The sequence below is a fragment of the Grus americana genome, chromosome 1 (assembly GCF_028858705.1).
Source record: "Grus americana isolate bGruAme1 chromosome 1, bGruAme1.mat, whole genome shotgun sequence".
Lineage (NCBI taxonomy): Eukaryota > Metazoa > Chordata > Aves > Gruiformes > Gruidae > Grus > Grus americana.
Window position 1 is genome coordinate 173,033,511 of NC_072852.1, and position 25,033 is coordinate 173,058,543.

At 40.0% G+C, this 25,033-nt stretch overlaps 1 protein-coding gene across 2 annotated transcripts; it reads left to right on the top strand.

The window, feature by feature from the left end:
* The first annotated feature begins 1,517 nt into the window (after positions 1-1,517).
* FBXL3 (F-box and leucine rich repeat protein 3) lies at positions 1,518-23,274 on the top strand. Of its 2 annotated transcripts, none has more exons than XM_054826077.1 (5): positions 1,518-1,749; positions 5,983-6,346; positions 8,655-8,777; positions 11,943-12,114; positions 16,516-23,269. In XM_054826077.1, exons 2-5 carry the CDS (start codon positions 5,984-5,986, stop codon positions 17,157-17,159), a joined length of 1,302 nt encoding a protein of 433 aa, XP_054682052.1. In that variant the 5' UTR covers positions 1,518-1,749; position 5,983; the 3' UTR covers positions 17,160-23,269. The 2 variants fall into 2 exon arrangements, with proteins under 2 accessions (XP_054682052.1, XP_054682062.1); XM_054826087.1 differs by having other exon boundaries at positions 1,537-1,749; positions 12,006-12,114; positions 16,516-23,274.
* Positions 23,275-25,033: the final 1,759 nt, after the last annotated feature.

Sequence of the window (25,033 nt, forward strand, 5' to 3'; positions counted from 1 at the left end):
CTCCGCATTCGTTATCAACAGATCCTTCACCCTGGATATTGGGCCCAGGTTTGGGTCAACCCCTTGCAGTCAGAGTCTACCTTCCTCTCCCACATCTCCAACAGCTTGCAAGTTATATACTTGCAAATATAACTTGTCATTACTAGAAACTCTAATTGGGGGCTGTTTTCTTCCCACCTTTAGACAACCAGCTGTGAACTGGAACATGGGGCTGAAAGAAGAAATTCTGAACAGCAAGAATGGAAGACACTAAACATTTCCAGGTGGGGACTGCGAAACAGTTATTTCAGTTTTCTTGACAGCATTGGCTTCAGTCATAAACACACTCCATTATCTACCAAGGTCTGTGCAGCTGTTCCCTGTAACTCCAGATTTTTGTTGCACTCCTGAAAAGCTGAAGTCTGGATGTAGGTTTATAAATACGCAGGAAACTATAATGGCTGAGCTGTAGTAAATGTCTCAAGAAATTTTGAATTGGAAAAAAAGAGATTATTCTCTCATATAAATTCAAAATTAAAATGAACATGTCTCACTGAAAAACATTGCTGTTTCTACGCAAGTCATTTTTTACTTGCTAATAATCTCAAGGAACTAAACTTAAAACTGAAAGAAAAAAGTTTCTTTTCTAAAAGATCTCAAGTATGCAAGAAAATACTGCTGAAGAATTTCAAGACTGGGGAGAACACAGGATCACATCTGGCTGTTTCCAAAAAACTTAATGATGGGAGTTGGGATCATAACCCAGTAGGCCTGAAATTAAAAAGTCAAGCAGTATTATATTTATTAAAGCTTGCAATAAAATATAAGTTTTGGGAATCTCAACAACTTTAAAATTTCAGTCACGTACAGGACTAGAAAACAAGCTGAATGCGAAGCACCACATTTGTGAGGGACACATCATAACAAGGCATTTGCAACCTATGATAATTGTCACACACCACTTTGCCTTCATCTTGCCTGGCAATACCCCAAGGACTTCATTCCAAGCTCCTGCTGGACCCACAAAGCATTGATTGTCTGCTTTCTCAATTCCATTTATTGCTAAAGCTAGCCTGACATGGGGCTTTCAAATTACTGAGATAATTGGCTCTATCAGTGATGAAAATCCAGCTCCTCTGCCAGTATTAGCCCCGGTGATTTTTTTTAGACTTCACTCTTCCCTTTCCCGGCCTTCGAGCACTGACTGGGACACCTCCAGGCAGCCTGGGCCTTGCCACCTCGCAGCGGCCTGCCCGTCACGGCGGCCCGGTGAGAAGGCGTACGCCGAGGCAGGAGGCGATTAGCGCCGAGCCGAGGCAGCCAGGGTGGCAGGAAGAGAACGGGAGGACGAGCTGGCTGTCCCCCGGCAGCCGCTGCCCCCAGCGGGACCGGGCGGCACAGAGCCCCAGCGGTGCTGCCGCCCTGGTGTAACGGCTGCGGGGCGGCCATTGCGGCGGGCAACGTCCCGCCCAAAGGCTTGCTCGCGCCGCCTCCCGCCTCGCGCGGGCGAGGTGGGGGGGGCCGGAGGGGAGGGGGCGCGCCGCCTCGCAGCCCGCCCGCCGCCATTTTGGCTGGTTTGCGTCGCTTCCGCTGCTGGGAAGTAAACAGACAGGGAGGGAGGGAAGCGGCGGTGCGAGCGGGGCGGCACGGGTAGCTGGGCAGAGGAGGTGTCTGGGATCGGCTTTGGTGGAGGGAGCTGATGTGGCCGGAGCGGAGGCGCCAGCGCGGCCCGAGTCCTGGTTAATGCGAAGCGCAGCGGGGAGTCGCCAGGTGAAGGGACTGGAAGGGGGTGGACGGGCGGTGGCGGCGGAGCAGGAGCAGCAGCAGGACCAGGACCTTTGTCTGGAGCCTGGCTGCACTACCGATGTAGGGAGGAGAGAGGGATCCGAGCAGTGTGGGCGGCAGGGCTTGGGGCCCTGCCCGGGAGCGGAACGCCTGCCCGCGCTCTGTAAGAGCCCCGCGGCAACGCGCCCGGGGCTGGGGCTGGGCCGGGAGGAGCCAGCCCTGCGGTGAAGCGTCTCCGGGACTAGCGGGGCTTAAAAGCTAGCCCTCCGTATTTACAGGGTGTCGCTGCCTCGCAGACTTCTCATAATAACAGTACTAAATTGTAAATCTCTCATTGCTTTCAGCAGAACTAGTTGTTCGCGGCGATTAGGGGTTAGGTTTGTGTCTGAGTCGCCCCATCTTTAAGTCCGTTCCCCCCATTAGCGCACTCCTTTTGTTTTAAAACAGCCTTACTTCAGGTGTAAACCACCACAGCGAGCTCAGTAGTTAGGCTTGTTCATGGGAAAGCGTTATCAGCAGGATGTAAACAGCCGTGCGCAGTTGTTTGGTTTCGTTTTTTTTTTTTTTTTTTGAACTGCCATTGTGTTCTGTCTGCACCTTACTCAGCAATAAAAACAATGTTGAGCATGTGCTTTGCTCCACCTCCTACTTGGTGGCGGAACTATGTGATTATGGTTGAACATGACTGTATTGCAAACAAGATAGTGTGGGTTGTGCCCAGATGCGGATTTCAGAACACTGAGTTCAGAAACAAGTTGTTGTAACAGGTTGAGAAATTTACTTAGAAAAATCTTAGAGTCAGGCATCCTGATTTCACCCATCTTTCTGCCTTGGTAGAGCTGGGTATTTCTGTTGGTTTGGGGTTGTTCACACCACCCCACACACACACACCCCCTTTCTGTCAAGATCTTAGATTTTAAAGCGAAGTTGATTATAGCAGCAATTTGAAAAAAAATGATCGGTGATAAGTGTGTCCGGAGTACGTCAGAGACGGTTAAAAGCAAGATTGATAGTTCAAGCGTTATAAGAAGTGATAGGCAATCATCGTTTGAAAAATAGGTTGTACCTATACAGCAATATGCTAGCATGGAATTCTGCATCAGTGTCTTCTTTGATGAAAAGTTATTTCTGTTGGCCTTGGGTTTAAAATGGTTAGATCTTTAGACTGTCAGATACATAAACCAAAGTGATCTGAACTGCCTAATTGCATTTACCTGGTCCTATATTAAATTGCACAAAGGTTTACTCTCTTAAGTGGTCTTTTTTGTATATATAACTAATTTTTAGATGGCTTTGCAAACTTCTGTAGGCAAATCTGCATTCTTTCAATTTTGTATTTATTTTATTGTTAGGCATGTTAAGAGGCTGAAAACAGTTATGTTTTTAAAAAGCTATTCCAACACTTTAAATTCTGAATCAAGATGACAAAACAGTCATTAATTCATATTTTTTAGTCTTGAGGCTAGACCTTTTTTTTTTCCTCTTTGGAAAAAATTCCACAAGGAAATATTTTTGAAAACTTAGGATTACTCTCTCTTTTCAATTACAGGAGCATCCAAGATGTCAGTAACAAAAAAGTTGTCTGGAAATGTGTTTTCCCAACTTTTCAAGTCATGGCACTTAGAACACAAGCATCTCATTTTCTTGGAAGACTGTGACCTGAAATTCATCATCAGTATAGCTCTAGTGATGGCCATATTGTCTCTTTTCTTCATTGGCTGTCTATAAAAACTTGGGATAGTACCCCACAACTTCAACAGTGGGTTTTGATCTGTAGCTAGCATATATTAACTACTTAGAACTCATCAAAGTTAGCTCAGAGGTGCAACTTGTAAGTTGGCTGTTGATGACCTGGTCTACTTCTATCAGCCAAGTCTCAGAGGTTATTTTTCCAGCTGAAAAATTCATACAGTTATGTCAGTGCCAGCTCACTCCTGGTCTGTTCCTCAAAAAAAAAAAAAAAAAAGGAAAAAAAAGAAAGATGTCAGATCTAGTGCTCATGTCCTTGAAAAGACCTGTGATAGTAAACGTGCTGTATATGTGAATCAGCTCTACTGTACATGCACAACAGCCCCTATAATGTGGTAAGGGAGAAAATCTAGAACTTGATCCCCTAATGCAGTGATAAAAGTAGCCTACCTAACTAGAAAATTTAGGCACATATATTTCCTTATTAGCAAAAGATGAGGCAGGATCTCTGTAAAGGAAGACTTGGAGAGCCAAGTCCTAACAATTAGCTTGTGTAGTTTTTTACAGATTAACAAGAGATAGCTTTGAAAAAAACTTGGACGTTAAACATACTATCCCAAATTTGGCAAGTGAATAGCTTGCGTATATAGTTTTGCAGTGGATTTGCTAATCTAATTCTTGATTAGTTTTAAGTTTAATTATCCAGTTTTCACAGTTGCAAAATCCAGTTCCTTCATCTTTTTGTTAGTTGCAAATGGTTCTAAGGCGTCATGCGGTTTTCTTTTCTTCTTTACCAGTGAAGTTAATGGCTCAGCAACAGAACTCTCTCTTGGGTGGAAAGCTTGTTTCAGCACAGCAGTCATGTTTTGCATAGTCGTAAGCTGTGAATCACAGTAAATAGTTCTCAAGAAGCATGTAGAGATTTTTGTCCAGTAGTGTTTCATCTTATACTTGGTCCCAAGTGCTACTGGGATTAAATAATGGGGGGAAAAATAAAAATAATCAAGAGACAAATTCTGTTTGTCAGTCTTTCATGACAGTATGTTCAGGTTTGTTTACATAATTTTATGAATAGCTTCAGACCTTAAGTGATAGCGTTTGTCATGTGAGTAGGTAGGATTAAAGTGATTTAAAGATAGGTAAGGAGATGCTGACTTTGAGACAATAATCTATGATGCATTGAATGATAAACAGTATAATTTTTCATTTGTATATGTAGCACATTACACTTTGCTTTAAAAAAGACTTCTAAACTTTTACTTAGTACGTAGCAGGGAAAGTTAACTGTCGAGGTCCCAAATGGACTGGGCATATGATAATCTTATATGTGTACTTGAATGTTAAACCAGAATAGTTTCACTATGTATGACATCCATGTTTATCTTATAGAAATCATGGGGGCTGGGAGATGCTTATCCATATCAAGCCCACCCCACCCTGAATTATCTTAGCTTTTTAGAGACTAGAATTGAGTGTATTGTAGTTTAGCATGAGGTCTCATTCATAGTACTTTAGGATGTGATATGCATCACACTGAGGCTTTTAAAAATAAATGATTGGATGCTAAGTTCAGTTGTAAGCTGGCATGTACAAAAGAGCACACTTTGATAAAACTTGATGCTGGATTTATTTCAGATTTATGTAGTGCTGGTTTGGTTTTTTTTCCCCCTCTTTAATAATATAAGGTGGAACTTGTGTAAGTGAGACCACTATGGAAGAAGTATATGCTACTGTGAATGAGAGAACCTTTTGCCTCAGACTTTCTGAATTTAATAGGATTTTTAAGAAAGTTTGCTGACTCTTCTGTGAACTTTTTTTTGTGGGTTGAAACTTCCAGACTGTTACTGAAAATCTTTCATAATCCCCATTTACTAGCTAGTTGGAAAAACAAAAGCATACCAATGTTCTTGATGAAATATGTTTTTAAGGATACGGATTTAAAATAGATGCATATTAAGTAACCTTTTTAAAAATATTTTTTTTTAAAAAAAAAGGTTCTTCCTGTCTGGGAATAAAAATTAATTGAACAGATACAACATCGGCAAGATGCAATGCCTGCAAACATGCATACACTCATTATTTATTTTCTTGCCTGACTTTTGCCTTCCACAGTTTCAAATGTTGTTTCTGGTAAATAGGACTGGGGCAGCAATAAGAATGTTCAGAAGAATATCTTTCCATCAGTAGGCAAGTAGAGTGATAATCAACAAAACAGTAAAACAAATTAGGTTCAAAGTGTTCTCAAACACAAAAGTTAAACACTGAGAGTTACTGTTATAAATGGATTCATGCTGTTAATGATTAAAGAAGTAATATTAAAGATACCTGTTTAGATGGTAATGTTATTTTTAGACTACAGCTTCAAATTCATTATTTTTCCTTCATATAGGGGGGAAAAAAAAAAGTGCAGAAGTGTGGTTACAGAAAACATGCTTTTTCATTTCACCTCCACAGTTTTCTATTAATGTTGTTCTCAGCTCTTGTTACATTTACAGAATATATAGAGGTTTTTTATTATTATTTTTACAGAATGAAACGAGGAAGAAAAACTAATGAGGCCAACAGCAGTTCATCTGGAGAGACAACTGAGAAAGAATCCAAGAGACACAGGGTTATAGACAAGAAACCTGTAGCTGTGCAGAGTCCTGACTGGGCAAACCTGCTTCAAGACATTATCCTGCAGGTGTTTCAGTACTTGCCTCTGCTGGATCGTGCTCATGCATCGCAGGTCTGCCGAAGCTGGAACCAAGTGTTTCATATGCCTGATCTCTGGAGGTGTTTTGAGTTTGAACTGAATCAACCAGCTACATCTTACTTGAGGGCTACGCATCCTGAACTAATCAAGCAAATAATAAAGAGGCATTCCAATCACCTGCAGTATGTAAGCTTCAAGGTAGTGTATTTTATGCACTTTTTTAAAAGTAATTTTATAAAAGTAAAAGCATTTGTTAAACTTAGTTATTTTTTCTTTTCTTCCCCCTGCATTTTATTTAGAATGTTTTAAGGAAATATCTCTGATACTTTTGGGACAGTTTTGATGGTTCGTGTGCATAAATATCAACGCATGAGAAGTATGATTTAATTAATGTCAGTAATTGAAATATTGATGATGATAAGTGATAATTGACAATTGTGATCAAAGCATTTTAACATGCTGAAAATTAAAGAACGTCGCTAAATGTTAGGAAAGACTTATGAAAAGGCCTTATTTTTGTGACTAAGATTGTCAGTTATCTAAAAAGAAATACGGCAGCTCTCAGTGTGGTAAGCCTGGTTTTCAGGCCTAGTACACTGAAGAAATGGGTTCTCCTAATAGGCATTTAGACATGGAGGTTATCTCCCAGTTCATTATTTATTTGAATATATTTTCAGGACCAAAACATGGAATAAAATTCTGAACATACATTTTCATTGCCTTAATTCCATTAGGTGGGGTTTTTTGTTGTTGTTTGGTGGGGGTTTTTTTCTTTTTTCTTGTAGCATCTTAGCTGCTTAGAATTCTGTCTCAAGCAAGCAAAAATACTTCAGTTCTGATACTACTGTACGTGTGGACATCTGGCTCAGAATTAAGTTTGGTCAGGATGCATAAATTGGGCATTTCCCCATGTAACCTCCTGTAGGGAGTTGGATCTAATATTCATGGTTAGAAAACATCTAGTGCATGAAGAGCGACTTAGTAGTACTAGTAAGCAACTAGCAGTTTTAGTACTAAATTGTGTGGGATTGTCCATGTATAGCATCTACTCAGCACAGTTGCATTTCAGTTAACTGAAAACGCTACATGGGATTTGTATAGGATGGTGTGTCTGCTGATGGTGTGTGGCTGAGAAATACCATTTGGTGAGAATCAGCTTTAACATCATGGAATTATTTTCAGCAGATGAAAACCTTTAATGTTGGCCTACATACCCCTCTGTTTTGGAAGGCTGCTGTGAAACAGTCATGGCTGCATATGCATCAGCTGTGTGACAAATTTGAAAAGGAAATGACTGCAGCAAGGTGGACATACTAGTTGTTTGTTTCTGAGACCTGGCAGTTTTAATGCAGGAATCATCAGCACGTGACAAGTAGCTAGAGCACCTCTGCCTGATCTGTATCGCTACTGTTTGATGAGGTATCAGATGAAAACTAGTTATCACAAGGTTTGCAGGGGTTTTATCAGTGTCCAAATAAAGGAGATTTTTAGCAGTATTGGAATTGCCTTCCAGTGTCTATCTGCAGTCTACATTGTTTTGCACCAGATGTTTTTGAAGGATTTCAGATGCCCTTTACTAGTAGGGTGATACCCCTGTCACTTCTTGCAGGTGTCCTTTGAGTTGTCCTTCAATGTTGCAGAATGAACACTAGATCACAGGAAATACTAAGTAGCAAGGATAATCACAAGGAAGTGGATATAAGACTGACTGTGACTCTGTCAAGGCTGAAAACTTGCGAATTTTTTTGTAGATAAAGATTGGATTGTTGAAAATCAAGGTTTTTCAGCTTCTGTTTGAGCAGAAAACGAACATTCATTTGATTTAGATCAGTTGCTGACAAGGTAGCGTGGCTTACGGTAGACTTGAAATTGATCTTGTGATAAAACATTTTAGGGTTCTGTAGGTTTGCAAAGCTGTCACACCAACTTGTTGGGGAAAATCCACTGGATTTGGTTGTGTAAAAAGCTGACTAATGAACGTGGTTTGGGTTTTTTTCCCCCGAGTATGCATTGCATATCTGTTCTGGTGTCAATGGTGAAGGCCAAGTCATACACATTCAAATGATAATGCGCTTAACTGTCCAGCAGGAATATATTATGAGCTGAGTCACCTTAAAGGAAGCAGTTTCTCACAGATTGAATTCCTGCATTTTGATAAGGAAGAATGTAAAGAGGAAGTGAGGTAGGCTCTGGACCCAAATGAATCTGCACTTTCTTACTATTTGATGAATATCTTGGAACAAACTGCTTAGCTGATCCCTCACTATACTAAATTTTACCAAAGTGTTTAGGAGAGTGGTAAATTTATAGCAAATTATCTTGGATTTTTGGGGAGAAAAGAATGATGTTGGATTTCCAGTGAGGTGGTTTGTGGGGTTTTTTTGACGTCACATTTCAGAAGGTAAAGTAGAAAAAAGTTAAAGTACATCTACTCTACTCTGCTCTTTTTGTAAAGTGTGTGTTTGATGCAGTGTTTTCTGAACAATAAATCTGTTTTTGTTTTAAGGTGGACAGTAGCAAGGAATCTGCAGAAGCAGCTTGCGATATTTTATCACAGCTTGTGAATTGTTCTCTGAAGACACTTGGGCTAATTTCAACTGCCCGGCCAAGCTTCATGGATTTACCAAAGGTATTTTAATATGTATATTTCTTTCTATAGCCAAGTATTGCAATGGTTCATTACAGTATTTCTATAACTTTATGAAAAGTTTTATTGTAAAAATACAAATCTTTGGTAAAGAAAACATCATTACTAGGCTCTATTAAAGGGAGGAGCGAAGATGTTTTACTAAGATGTATAACTGTTTCACTTAGTTATCACATGATGTAGAGAATTAGTCCTGACCTTGTTTTTCCAAGTTCTCCTGTCTATTGCCCTCCATGTAATACTGGGCAGTATGTTGCAAGTCAGAATGCCAAACGATTCCTGTCTGTCTAATGTACTCTGGGACTGTGGAGGATGTTTAGGAGACAACTATAATTGAAAGAGTGGTTGAGTTTTATCCATGTGGACTTGCTGTAGGGATTATATTGTCATTGAGCTCTCTTTAGAAAGTGATATGATGATGATTTTTCAGTATCCCATGTCACGCAGTCAAGTGTTGGATTCTTAGGCAAAGTGCACTCTATTTCTGAGATTTCCTGTCAGATTTTTTACCTTGCATGTTTACCAAAAATTAGATTTTGTTGAAAGGCATCTAATCTAGAAGGCAACAAATCTCTTATATGTGCTTCTAAACAAGAATTCCTGCTAGTGAGGTGAAGTGTGCTATTGCTGAGGAGCAGGAGAGCAGTTGGGGTAACCTGGGCTGCTTGTTCTATGGCAGGAACATCTTGGATGTCTCACAGCCTCAATTCTTGAATCCAGTCTATATGTATGTTTAAAGCCAAAGACAACTAGACTATTAGCTGGATCTCAGTGATGTCATTGCTGATGATGGCAACAAGGACAAGGAAGAAGCAGGGACAGCCTCAGGAAAGGAAGTAGGCTATAGGGTTTAAGTAAGGTTAGCTACAGAAGGATTATCAATTATTATCCTTGGTAGTGATCACAGCTGCGTCGTGTAGTTCTCTTGAGTACGTATTTTTAATCCTTAATTTTCAAAGAGGCTTTCCAGACCTTTAATTAGTTTTTATGTTATGTTTTTCCTTTTCTGATATGTTTTGAGATGTGACTATAGGAAAACCTGAATGTGGTGGGGAAAAAAAATCCACAGTCTCAGTGTGTTAGTGATACTTTGTCCTTTCAGCTCTTGTGCATTGTTTTATTTCTTAATCTGAATGCTATTTTAGCTCTCTTAATTTTCACTGGAGGGATATGTTATAGTCCTGTTCAGCCTGCTGAATAATTATTTGTAGTCATTCACGCTATGGTCTTACTCAGCTTCAAGGCTTCTGAAATACAGGCCTCCTTTTTTGGTTCCTAGTAGGTTCACCTGTGGCCTTTAAAAATATATTCAAAATGAACCAAAATCAATTCTAGGCATAATATGCCTTCAGTTGTTTACCATTCCAATAATATTGTCACTGGCATACAGTACCACCAATGATTTTTAAATTTTCTTCGACCTCTAATGAAGCTAAATAATTGAATTGGACCATGAATAAGTTCTTGTGGGAAGCTGTTAGTAACAGGCCCATTGGTTGACAAGCAAGCAAAGATGAATAGATCTGAAAAATGGTTAACACTACACAATGGGGTTTTTCTGGATTTTTTGTGGGTTTTTTTTTTTTAATCAGGCTGTATAGGAAGTCTGAACGACTTTGCAATATCTTCTGATTTCAAGTAATGTGACATCTTGCAAATACTTGTAAATCACATTTAGCATTGTGTTGCCCAGTCTTTTTGCTAAGCACATTGTACGTGAATCTTTTAAAGAATCATACTATAAGCTTACATATGTGGCAATATTGAAAAGACATTAAATCAACAGCTTTTAAATTTTTGGGATGTTGCCTGTCTTCCGTTAGCTCTTCAAAGTATGGTTTCAAGTTACCTCTTTTTGTAAACATTGCCTTTCTATTTAGCAGTCTTCTTAGTGAATGGAATTACATTCTAAATACAGAGAATAAAAACACAGTACTAACACTTTGGAATAGAGAATGGAAATACTATTAAAGGACTTTTTCTTCAGTATGTAACATATATAACCAGCGTACTGTCAGTATAGTTGGGAGTGGTCCCTAAAGCCAAAATGCCTAATGCTTCTGATTTGAACTTTCTGTTTCCATTTGCATAAACTGACTTTGACAGTTTATGTTAATGTGAAAATATTAATTCCTGCTCTAAATCTAATTGTGTGTGAGTTTGAGCAAAACCCAGAAACATGTAACACGAGAATGAACAAATACTATTGCCAGGCCTTCTCTCATATAACTGTATTCAGGCTGAGAGTGAAACAGTATTGAAATCAAAGTAGCGGGTAATTTTATGGGATACTTCATGTAGTACATGGAGGAAGTACCTTTTTTAAGTCTTCTATTCAGTCAATTTTGTAAGAAATCATGAAGCTAAGCTAATTTTTCACTTCCTTCATACCACCAATGATTTCTGCAAGCACTGCTGTATCTGCCCCTTAGTCTGTGTTTCTCAAGTTAAGGTGTCCTGGGCTCTGTCCTTACTGTTACGTTTCAGTGGTTACATAAAAACACTGAGGAGCAACCTTGAGCACTGCACCTACATTATCTATGCTGCTTAATTGGTAATTAATTGATCGTGTGCTTCTTGGTTCCATTTGGATCACTCCAGTTAGCTTTGCAGGATAAATCCATTCAAACCCTACGTACTCTGTGAGTGGTAGGCAGGCAGTGGTACTGTTTGGCTTTGGACACATCTTACCAGTACAGGGTTACCACTCCTGACTGTGCTTGCATCTCACCAATGCAGCACAACTCACCATGTGGGAATTCCTGATCTAGAAGATGCTTCTTTTGGAGTGCAGTTTGCAAATTATCCTCAAAATTAGAGCTTCTAGGCTTTTTCTTTGCTCGTGGTCTTACTATAGATTTAAGTCTCTATAGTGGATTGTCCTGGGTCAGGTTCTTGGTTTATGTTCAATGTTAGACATTCCGATTTGCCAAATACATAGACTGATAGCAAAAAAATTATTGTACTTCCTCTACTCAAAAATATGTCAATTTTAGTATTAGTTTTTAATTATACATTATCAAAAGAATGCTTTTTCAGCAAATGCTGTCAATAAGTAAGAGAAAACTAGGACTGCTGTGTACAGTGTAAAACCATTGAGATTTTTATTGCAGATACTACTGTTTCATTTAAACTTTTTTTTTCCAGTCTCACTTTATTTCTGCACTGACAGTGGTGTTTGTAAACTCCAAATCCCTCTCTTCACTTAAGATTGACGATACACCAGTAGATGATCCATCTCTCAAAGTGCTAGTGGCTAACAACAGTGACACGCTCAAACTGTTGAAAATGAGCAGCTGTCCTCATGTTTCTCCGGCTGGTAAGCTATTATGTTTTGGGTTATTTTCTAAATATATGCATTAAATTCTGTCTGAAAGCAGTAAACCCGTTAAAAACAGGGGTGGGGTGAGAGCAAGGATGAATGTGGTATCTACAGCAACTGTAACTGAATAAAATACTAATTCAACTGGTTGTCAATCTATCCATCCTACCACTTGCAGAGTGACTACTGAGCTAATAATAAAATAGTGCGTGTGTGTTCTGGATGGATAACTAACCTCTTGTGGAACTTAAAAATTGACTTGATAGGGCACTACTGCAATGAATATTTAGATATTCCAGTATAATTAAGCTTTTTGGAACTTGAGTTCTTTCACGCAGTTCATCGTGTATGGGTTTTGAGTGTTGCGCTGTCATGGATTATGAGGATGCTCGTTTAGTCATTCTGAAAGAAAGCAGTTTAATCTCTTACTGGAGCATAAGTACAGACAGCATCAATAAAGGGGAGATGAGACGGAGCTGTGCAGAACTTCTGCCATTACCAAATGTACTTAATTAATACTCTTCAGTGTGTTTGTAGCAAGCATGAAACCACCTCGTATCAGAATGAAAGCGCTCAGATTGTTGAAATTCATAGAATTAATGTTTGTAGAAGATTTACGCAATGTACAGCGAGCTTAAGATTGATTCTCAGCCCATCAACTTAACACTTAAGTTTTTCACTGAGAAATGGAAGAGGAATTATAAATGAGATTCTGGCAACGTAGTTAAATTCCTCTTTTGAGAATAAGTAGAAACTACTGTAGTCACCATAGCTTGCTTCATGCAAATCTATTGCAACTGTAAGTATTAGGTATGCTATATGTAAAATTCACCAGCAGGACTCCTAATGTGTGGGGAAAATGATACCGTAGCAGAGGGCTTGTTGCTGTAGTGATAACAAACAAAACACAAACTCAATACCTTTTGCAGGTGTAGCTTTCGGACAAAACCTTGTGTTTGGCTTTATATAAAGAAGTCCTGAAAATGCAGGTTTGTTTTGCAGTGGATTTGTCCAGCAAAGTGTTCACCAGCGTGTTAACCGGAATGTTATTTCCTTCAAAGCTTTGTGATTGTAGATAGGGGGATTGTATAAATTAGCTTCTGTGACTTTTTTCTGACCTAAAATTTTGTTTGAGAATCCTTGTGTCTGAGAAGTACATGAGCTATGGTGTGTCTTTCAGGAGGAATAGGCTCAAGCAGTAATTTGTAGCTAGGCAAAGAGAGTAATTTCCTTGGACTTGGATCCAAGAGCAACCTGGCAGCTCTAGCAGACTTTGCTGGCTTCATATGCTTGATAATTTGGAGAGGGGCATGGATTTATGAAGTTGTTTGACTAGTGTATTCTGTTTCATGTATCTTGTACGATATTTTAAATTGAAGGAACAATGGGTAAGTGGCAATGCCTGTTTAAGGAACAAGGAGGACAACTACTGTTGTCCTTCATGGAGTGGAGGTGAAGAGAATGGCATCAGATGCATTAGTGACAAAACCAGAGAGTGCTAAGCAAATGGCAGGAGAATTCAATTGCTTCGTTCAGGAATGGGTGTGCCTTGTGATGGAGAAAAAAGTGGAACAAAAGAAAGGAGCTGGTATGTGGGTAGTTGGCTTTAGAGCAGGCAGGCTGCAAAAATTACACTCTTGAAAGAAAATGAGAAACTTGGAGCACCAAGACTTACCTGGATTTTTTTTCTAATGGGAATATTATAATTAGCAGGCTGCTATAAATGTGGAAGAACTTTAGTTTTGCATAAATCATGGCCCTTTTGGTTCAATTAATTACTTACAGATGTACTTCATACTTAAGTATATCATGCCTTCAAATTGCAGTTGAGGGGACACACATATTCATTACTAGATTAGTTCTCAAGAAATTTATTAGTGGAGAGAGAAGAGTAATGCAAGTAGTGCAAGAAAGATTCCACTACTGCAGTGATAAAGGAAAAAGATTGGTATCAAACTGTGAATTGCTTCCCAAGGATGCTCTGAATAATCCCTTGGTTACTGTACAAAGATAAAGAGGTAGTTTGGGTTTGGGCTGCAGAAGTAAAGGCAGTGATGTGTTTCTAATCTTTGTGAGAATATCTGAAGTTTCTTCTGCTTGCTGTTTGTCCTCTGAACTTTAATTTGCATTAGAACTGCAACAGTACCTTGAAAATAACCATTATTTTATTTTACAATTCCACATCACTGTGCTGTTGTTTATTACCTGAAAGATTAGCTATTGAAACAGAGGGAACTGAAAGCATTTCTGTAAAGGCTGTGTTTCTGCTATACTTTGGGGGTGGGAGAGTTGCTTCTTTTTGAATGGGGGGTAGGGGAGATGAGTGAATGTAGGGTGTGTCTGCATCAGCAGTTTAGTAGAGGGATTTTTTTATACAAATCTGTGCTGTATGAGATCGGAGCAATTTACCTTGTGGTGACACAAAGGTTTAGGCAGCACCTAGGGGTGTTCTGTGAATGTACCACTTAGAGCATGGACTCTGGGCAGGCCCTCAGGTAACTATCTACACTGTATTCATTGTCAGTTCCATATGCAAGCTACGTCATTTCATTGCCAGTGTGCGATGTGGATATGCAGTCCTAGACCCACAAAGATCACAGCAAGTTGATCCCCAGTTCTTCCCTTTTTCCATTGCACTAGTCATAAATACCCTTAAAAGTTAACAAAGATGATTTTTTTGAAGGATGGCAGCTCTGGATAACAAGCTGGTTTGGAAACTAAATTTGTAGCAATCTGTTTTCTGAAACTGTGTAGTGATGAGACAATGTATCTCAATCTTGAAACACTGTTTAAAATGTTTAATGTGTCAAGAAACCTAGGTATTACAAGCAACGTGCCTGAGTCTGCTTACAAAGAGTGGTCATAGTAGCCCTTATGGGAGTATTGCTGTAAGAATAACTTTTTTATTGATTTACAGACAGGAAATAATCTCTGGAATGTGTAGAAGGTACACACAAGTTTGTAGTTATACTTAATGTTGTAATTTTGTACTCCAATCTTAAAAAATTCTGGATTTTCACTTCATCTTGGATCCCATCCCTTCCTCCTCGAATGAAATAATGAATATGCTTACATATATAAAGTGATTTTACAGGAAATAGTTGCAATGAGAGTTGGGTTAAAATTCTGTTTACCAAAACTCTGCTTTTTTAAAAATTCATCTAACAAACTTTTTATGTTTGAAATGACAGTATTTGATATAGTTAGAAAAGCTTCTGATGCATGTATTCTTGCAGATTCTCAGGTGGAAATTACATACTTTTTTGGTGTATATATTCATGCAATATTTTTACAGTAATTTTTTTTTAAGAAAGTGTTTTTAGGCTCAGTATAGACCTCTCTTTTGAGTTTAATAGCCGCATCTTAAAATAACTGCTGTCTTTCTATATTTCTTCTCATTGCTTCAAAGCTATATTGTATTGAGCTCAGGGTTTTTAGTTCCGTACTAAACACTATGTTCTCCTCTTTTCTATTAATGGAAAGACCTTATCCTGAATTTCACACAGTTTTCTGGGTCACATGAAATGCAGAGAACTGTATGCTTTTTTTAGTGGTTTTTGTTCATTGGTTGTTTTTTTTTTAGTTCTGTTATCAGTGTGGTACCATTGTTTGTATCTGCAAATAGGATGAGTGGAAACCTTATAGACCAAAGTGAATTATTTTTGTGAATGTTTTTGTCTTCCATGAGCAGCAGGTTATACTGATTCATTAAAGGAAAAGTCTGAAAATTGCTGTTCTAGGAATTGCTGTTCCCAATTTCTAGTGTTTTTCCTCTTTTTTTTTTTTTGTTGTTGTTGCTTTCCCAAATTTAAATATTTATAGCTTCTAGAAAGAGCAAATACTGACGGCAGCAATTTCTGTATTTAATTAAAATCAGCATTTTAGGTTTGTTTTCGTCAGGTGACAGATTTCATTCATGGTTGCTTTCTCAGCCAGAGAGCAGGACAGCAGTTCTTCCAGAACAGGCTAGGGAAATACTTTTGTGAGTAAACCCCTTTTACAAAAATAAAGTTGAGTATATGTAGTCTTACAACAGGGCAGAACAGTCAGAGTATGCTATTTATGTATTTGTCACATGAGAATCAACGTCCACAGGAAAGTACACAATGCAATGTGTTAACTTCTTTGTTTCCCTAGCAAAATAGCGATGTAGTTGTGTAGTGTATGTGTATCTTGCCATGTAGGTACAAAGAAGTCACAAGACTGTGCTTATGTGAAAAAGATTGTGTTCTGGTTATCCAGCACAATTTTGTTGTGATGGCAGGTCTTGACTGCATGTTGAAATACACGGTTTTTGCACCTTCTTGATATACATAAACAAATTTGCTCATGTGTTTCTTGTTAAGTTATCGGTATATTTATCTGCATAACCCCTTTGATAATGTTCTCTTTTCCCAGGTATCCTTTGCGTGGCCGACCAGTGTCATGGCTTACGTGAGTTGGCGCTGAACTACCACCTGCTGAGTGACGAGCTTCTGCTTGCTTTGTCCTCTGAAAAACACGTCAGGTTAGAACACTTGCGCATTGATGTTGTCAGTGAAAATCCCGGACAGACTCAGTTCCACACGATTCAGAAGAGCAGCTGGGACGCTTTCATCAAGCATTCTCCTAAAGTAAATTTAGTAATGTACTTTTTCTTGTACGAAGAAGAGTTTGACCCGTTCTTTCGTTACGAAATACCTGTCACTCACCTTTACTTTGGAAGATCGGTAAGCAAAGATGTACTTGGCCGCGTTGGGATGACTTGTCCTCGGCTAGTGGAACTGGTTGTGTGCGCCAATGGATTACGGCCGCTGGATGAGGAGCTGATCCGTATTGCGGAACGTTGCAAGTATCTGTCAGCCGTTGGCCTAGGAGAATGTGAAGTCTCTTGCAGTGCCTTTGTTGAGTTTGTGAAGATGTGTGGCGGTCGTCTCTCTCAGCTTTCTATTATGGAGGAAGTTTTGATTCCTGATCAGAAATACAGCTTAGAGCAGATTCATTGGGAAGTTTCGAAGCATCTCGGTAGAGTCTGGTTCCCAGACATGATGCCCACATGGTGAAGTCCTTAAAAGACTTCAGGGCGGATGGAATAGCACCTTAAACCCAAGATTACCATATTGCAATTTACTGTATAAGCTTATTTAATACTACAGTTTTTACTGTAAGTTACTTTGGTGTTTGATTAGAAAATTAATTTTTTCATTAAAAAAAATGATTTATGAAATCCAGATTCAAAAATAGAAATCATGGATAGCTCCAAAACCCATTTTCATCCAAACAAAAATCTGTTTTCTGGTTTAGATTTGGTTTTTTTCATTGACAGTGACCTCAAACTTTTATGGGAATAACAAATGGATTTAAAATATTGAAAAGTACCTGCAAAATATCAGTTTTAATATGCTTTAGGTACTAGTATTAAACATGATCAGATTTGATCTTAAAAAACACACAGAACCCCACCGAAACTGCATGCTTCTGTTGCAGACTATCGCATTTCTAAATCCAGTCACCTAGATGACGAGATTAAGATTATAAGGAGTATTTAGTAGGCTGTGAAATATACACATTCTTTTATATAAGAGGCAAGAGCAATACACAGTAATATAGTTTAGACAATTAAAATATTAAGTTTGCTACCTTATTCAACAGATTATTAGATCCATCTGAAATATATTTAGAGTGCAAAGAAATAGTAGTGTGAGCTACCAAAAGTGGTGTGGGTTTTTTTTCCCCTCTATGCATTTTAATGTCGTTTGCTTATGGGGTCTCAGGTCTGTGTCTAAACCTGTTTTAAGGTATTTTACGTCTAGCTCAGGAAGCGAAAGCATTCTGGGGAAAAATGTAGATACATTGTATTTAAAAATGCATTGGAGTTAATGAGCTTTGCTTGCAAATTAACCAGTTTTGCAGCATACGGTTAGGTGGAATAACATATAGTTTATTAAATGAACCCTGCAGTGTTAAATGGATGACATGGATGTGAACAGTGTGAGACAAGAAAGTTAAAATTTGAAAGGTGACTAAGAACCTTTTAAATAAAATCTCAGACCTTCTGGCTGCTTTCAGTTTGAGAGAAATTACATTGTAACAGTTGCTTAAGCTGTATAAACTAATTGTATACTGTAAATCTGTTTCAGAGATATTTATGTATAAAATGAATGTTTGATAGATGATCATTTTGTATACCTTTAATTCAGCTAGTTTGATCATTTCATAATATTTAAAAAGCTAAAAGCAGTAAACTTGCGTGAAGTAGAGCAATAGGCAAAAAAAAATGTTTTGAATATTTGGTAAATCCATTTTATTGAAGAAAGTTTTTTAGTTTGTAAGTGGTGTAGGCAACATATTGCCTGTGACTTGGATGTGGCTTGTGACTTCATTTCTTACCGCCAACAGTTACATTATTTTCTCTTTTATGTTATTGATTGGTAACATTAGAGTATTCATGTGACTGCTGAATGTGTTTGAAAGGTGTGGTCAGCCACCAGCAAGGCAACGCTGCTCCAAAGCTGCTGTGGGCCGAACTGAACTTAGCTGGTGGCTTCTTCTCATCTGAGCTGTACAGCTAATTCTGGTAATAAGTAGATTTCCTTCATTTCTGATTTCAGTAATGTTTATCCAAATGTATAGTTCAAGTGTAATACACTTATGAGCATATTTAAGTTCATAACTATTTTGAGCAAACGTTGCTCAGCGGACTGGACATCTTTATAGAGGAGTTGTATGTTTCTGTAGAGCTTTGATTTAAAAATTGCATTTTAAGAAATACACGGTTTTTTGTATTAGAATTTGTTAAATTAATGTAATACTATAATTTGCTTTTATTTGTATAAAAGGTGTCAATATAATTAGTCCATAAAAAGTAAAAAAGCTAAGTGGTTTTTTTATATTCTGACTCTCAGAATTGCCTGCGTGATAAAGGTGGAGTAACACTACTAATCTGGGGAAGAGGACATCTTTTCACTAAATTAACATGTGAAGTAATCTCATTAGTAACACAGCAGCTAAAACTTCTTTGGACTTTGACTGCTCGAGTCCTAATGTTGGCAAGATAAGTTGGTCTGTTGCTTCCCGCTGTGGTAGCAGGAATAACTGAAAGGCAAGACACCACCTAAATACCCAAGTTCCCTCCCTTCTGGAGTTCACGTCTTTGAAACTTGGTGTTCTGCTTCTTGCGGAGAGAACCCCATTGGATCCTGAGGCGGGGAAGGTGTTAGCAGTTGAAGGTTTTCTGCTTCGTTGTAGTGGAACTGGTTTCCTCAGCAATGTAACTGGCTGGCCTCTCCTGAGAAGGTCTGTTTTGTTGCATAGGCTTCAAAAAGTCCTTCATAGAGGTGACACAGTATCGTTATGGTTACCAAAGTGTTCAAGGATAAGAAAACCACTTGAAAGCAGTTGTCTGTCTCTTCCACTGAAGGTCTGCATTTTTTTTTTTATACATCAAACCAATTATAGTGTCCTTATCTCGAATAATCCAGCAATAAAGCAAACTTCCTGGGCAAGCCTATATTCTAAGTAGCTTCAGGAAAAGCTTCAATGCTCCTTTTTAGGAAATCTTGTACAATTCTTACTTTGCCTTCTACATGTTGGAAAAAAGGAATAATAATAATAATTTAAAAAAAATCCATTACATGAGTACTGACGAGAGTACCACAGACTGTCATGAAGCTCACTAGAGACATGAACACGGGTGTCTTATAGCTGTATAAAATAATTTTCCCTGGCTTCACCTTTATTTCTTGTTTTCAGAAGATAATCCAGTGTTGGCTTGGTTGTCCAGTTTTGGGTAGGAGTGGTTAATGTGTGCAGTGGCACATCTTACAAACACGAGTGCTACATCACTTCAGTTTTTTGATATAAAATTGTTCTTGAAAGCTGCTGATGCCAAACAGCTGGATAATCCTAACCAACCATGCTAATTTACAGTGAGAAGTTGTATCACAAGTGAAAAGGTAAGTTAAGAGCAGCTGTATACGTTAACTGCAGTTTCCTTTGATTTACCTAAAGCTACAAACTTGTGAATTTAAGTGGGTTTTTGGAGGGGTTTTTAGTCCGAAACTTTCACTAATATTATACAAACTGATCTAACTACATAAGTATAAATTTGCTATCTCTATCCCATTTGTTGTATAATGTGTGCCAAATTAATTTCTCATTAATTTAAAGCAGGGTTCACCTGGGTCTCTCTATTTGGAGTAGGCCTGACTAAAACGTAAACTCTGCTACATTACTTCAGAGATCAGTCTTGGTCTTTGGCTGGTTTAGTTGGTTGCACATGGAATGGTAAAAATAAGTGCTGCTGCTGTATCTAAAACTGGAGCATTGATTTAATGAGGAAATGTGAAATCTTAACGGGACTCAAAACTTCAGTGTCTGTAGTTCAGACTACAAACTGTAAATTGATTTTCCTAAAATACAAGTGCTGCAGAAACAAGTTCCTTGGAGATACGGTTGAAGTTAAATAGTATCAGAAGTAGGACAGTGAAAGCACAATTAACCTTAGATGTTCTCTATGTTTGTCTCTTCATCCTTTTTGTTAGGTTTTTCTTGTAGGATCACCTCCACTGCTGGCTGTTGTAGTTCACGTGCTTTGGAACAGACTGTGGCATGCTTTCTGCTCTGTCTTCTGCCTGTGCTTTTGTAAGATGGCATTTCCTTTGGACCTTTCAGAGGAAAATGTCTGTTCCTTCCAGTCTTACAGCATGACAAAAACCTCGTATTTTCCCATTTATAGGACAATCCTGCATGAAGATCAGCTGTCATGGTCTGCTATACAATTAAGGAGAAAGACACTCGTGATTCCTTGTATTGTACTTTATCTGCTGCATGATATGACATGACAGATGATTCTTTTGCTTCTATCAGTTTTTCCCTAGACTGAAAATATGATGGCTGGTCTATTTTCACTAACTTTGCTAATTTGCAATCAGCAGGTGATGGTGGGGTGGGTTTTTTTAATGCTTTACACTTAGAATGGAGTCTAAATTTAAGTGGAAGAGCAGAAACCTGCTCCAGTTCTCAAGTTATACCCTAGTTGTGGTGACTTCAAAACCAGAACCTCAACATCACTGCCACCATCCTCAGTTATAGCACTGAAGGCGGCCCCTTTCCTAATGCAGAACATCTGTGAGTGGGTTTGGGCAGAAAACCTTTGTACCAGCTATATATGTTGGGGGTTTTTTTTCTTCACTGTGTGGCCCTTTGGGGCGTAGGAGGCACATGGTCTATTTGACCTTGATGTATGACAAGCCAGGAACTGCCTTGCTTGAGATGCCTCCTGGAGTGATGTGTGGGTTAGAGCCCTGAGCAGCTCTGTGGTATGAAAATTAAGGAGCTTTCCACAAGACCACTGTGTAGACTTAAAAATTTTCATACTGGAGAATGATCGTGTATTTTTACCTGCAACATGCATAAAAGCAGGGAGCAGAACCAAGCACAGCCTGAAGTGACCAATATCTTCTGTATTCAAAGCAGGAATAATGACTCAATGACAAAGTCACTGGAGAAAGGAGGAGCTTATACTTGAGCCCAGCATTTAGTTCAGCCCCTGGTTCCTACTATCGGGCAAGTGCTAATACCAGCTGGTGGTGAGTGAAATGTTAGGTGTGATCCCGCCATTCCTGCTCCCCCATGTGACTGTCAGCATGAAAGCATCCACTTCAAATGCTTGAGCTAAATAAGTGGTTTTCAGGCACAAAAACCAACAGCTCATCAGGTGTACCGAAGCTGTTAGATGTCACAAACGTTTGCTTTTTAAGTGACAAAAGTGTCATCTTGATGGATCAATTCTGGGCTCGTCTAAACTTCACAGCAGTTTATTTCACAGCCTACTCATCACCTGTGTTATTTTGGATCTTGCCCTGTGGGCCTAACTCAAGGAGTCTGGATTCTGCTTATGAGAGAGCACTGCACCCGCTAGCTTCAGTCTAAATGCTAGTGAAACTATTTTCAGTGCGATAATTAGTCAACTTCAACAACTACACCTCTTCCAGAATTGTGCTTTGCACTGGTGGCATTTATTTCCACCCGGCTGTGCATTCAGTCTGGACAGTTGGCTTTATGGTTCTGAACAAAAACTCCCAAATTGAGAAAAGCAAAGAAAGGGAGGGACGCTCTCCCCAGCACTTGTGCCCAGAAGGAGTAAATACGGGCCTCAGAAGGAACTCATGTATGTTTAAGAAAAGGGCAACTCCTACAGCGATAATCAGTACCTTTAAACTGAGGACAGAGTTCAAAGTGTGCAACAGACTTGCATACACACATGGCTGCATAAAGGAATCGTCAGATGATTGTCAGTGTGACCAACTGACAGATTCTGTCTCAAATAGCTGCTGCTTCACATAGCTGGTGAAGGGTCTAGAGCACAAGTCTTATGAGGAGCAGCTGAGGGAACTGGGGTTGTTTAGCCTGGAGAAAAGGAGGCTGAGGGGAGACCTTATCACTCTCTACAACTACCTGAAAGGAGGTTGTAGCCAGGTGGGTGTTGGTCTCTTCTCCCAAGTAACAAGGGATAGGACAAGAGGAAATGGCCTCAAGTTGTGCCAGGGGAGGTTTAGATGGGATATTAGGAAAATTTCTTCACTGAAAGGGTTGTCAATCATCGGCACAGGCTGTGCATGGAAGTGATTGAGTCACCATCCCTGGAGGTATTTAAAAGATGTGTAGCTGTGGTGGTCAGGGACATGGTTTAGTGGTGGACCTAGCAGTGCTAGGCTAAGGGTTGGACTTGATGATCTTAAAGGTCTTTTCCAACCTAAACAGTTCTATGATTCTGTTACTGCCTGGAAGGGATGCAGTAGCCTTGACAAATAACTGTCCAGTTGTCTTCACCTTTTTTTTGCTGTTGTCAGAAATTTACTGTCCTCTAACTTGCAGCTAATACATGCTCAGATGTAACTGTTTCTCCTTGAAGCAGTTCCCTGTACCATCCAGAGTATTAGAGTAAAACATGCTAAATTAAGCGGATTTTACAATGAAATAGGAAAAGTGAGAAGGGCTGTTATTAAGGTACAAAAAGCCTAGGTGTGTTGGGTTTGCGTGGCAAGGTTTTGGTAGCGGCGGGGCTACAGGGGTGGCTTCTGTGAGAAGCTGCTAGAAGCTTCCCTTGTGTCTGACAGAGCCAATGCCAGCCGGCTCCAAGATGGATCCGCCCCTGGCCAAGGCCAAGCCAATCAGCACCTCTGTGATAACATATTTAAGAAGGAAAAAAAACACTTAGAGAGAGCTTTTGCAGCCGGAGAGAGGAGTGAGAAGATGTAAGAAACTCTGCAGACACCAAGGTCAGTGCAGAAGGAGGGGCAGGAGGAGCTCCAGGCGCCAGAGCAGAGATCCCCCTGCAGCCCGTGGTGAAGACCATGGTGAAGCAGGCTGTCCCCCTGCAGCCCATGGAGGAAGGATGAGGGGGTGTAGAGATTCCACCTGCAGCCTGTGGAGGACCCCACGCCGGAGCAGGTGGAGGCACCTGAAGGAGGCTGTGGCCCCATGAGAAGCCCATGCTGGAGCAAGTTCCTGGCAGGACCTGTGGACCCATGGAGAGAGGAGCCCATGCCAGGGCAGGTTTGCTGGCAGGACTTGTGATCTCGTGGAGGACCCCACACTGGAGCAGTTTGCTCCTGAAGGTCTGCACCCTGTGGGAGAGACCCATGCTGGAGCAGTTCGTGAAGGACTGTAGCCCGTGGGAGAGACCCCACGCTCGAGCAGGGGAACAATGAGAGGAGTCCTCCCCCTGAGGATGAAGAAGCGGCAGAAACACCGTGTGATGAACTGACCGTAACCCCCATTCCCCGTCCCCCTGTGCCACTGAGGGGGGAGGAGGTTGAAGCCGGGAGTGAAGTTGAGCCCAGGAAGATGGGAGGGGTGGGGGGGAGGTGTTTTAAGAGTTGATTTTATTTCTCATTCCTCTACTCTGTTTTGCTTGGTAATAAATGAGATGAATCTCCTCTCTAAGTTCAGTCTGTTTTGCTTGTGATGATAATTAGTGAGTGATCTCTCCCTGTCCTTATCTCGACCCACAGGCGTTTCGTTATACTTTTTCTCCCCTGTCTAGTGAAGGAGGGGAGTGAGAGAGCGGCTCTGGTGGGCACCTGGCCCCCAGCCAGGGTCAGCCCACCACACTAGGATATTATAAATTCGTACCGATAGAACCATGACGTTATATTTGACCACAGACTGGAAAAGTGATTACTTCTTTCATATAGACATCCACTATTTTTGATCAAGTTCCTCAATAATCATGAAGGTTTTACTTCTGCAATCAGTTAGCTATGTCAAGTTGTTGTGTAATCTCTCTAGATATTACTAGTCCACAACCACCCATCTTTTTGATTGTTAGGAGCTACACAAGGCAGCTTTGATGTGTGGGGTTCAGCTACCATTACCTGTGTATTTTGGGATTTGACATTTCTAGTTCTCTAAGGCTCTTCTATGCATCACAAAATACTCCACTATTAGGGGAAAACAATTACTTTGGTGTGTAGACTCCCTAGGTTGCTGTGTGAAGACAAAAAAGTACTGTACAGTGAATGAACAGCACTGTCAGGTTGAGCAGAGACCTCTACTGTAAGGTGCCCCACCATGGCATCTGCTTCCAGCTCTGAAAGGTCTCTAGCTGCATCAATCATAGAATCACAGAATGGTTTGGGTTCGAAGGGACCTCAAAGATCATCTAGTTCCAACCCCCCCCACCATGGGCAGGGACACCCTCCACTAGACCACACTGCCGAAAGCCCCATCCAACCTGGCCTTGAACACTTCCAGGGATGGAGGCATCCACAGCTTCTCTGGGCAACCTGTTCCAGTGCCTCACCACCCTCACAGTAAAGAATTTCTTTCTCACATCTAATCTAAATCGACCCTCTTTTAGTTTAAACCTATTACCCCTTGTCCTGTCACTACATTCCCTGATAAACAGTCCCTCACCAGCTTTCCTGTAGGC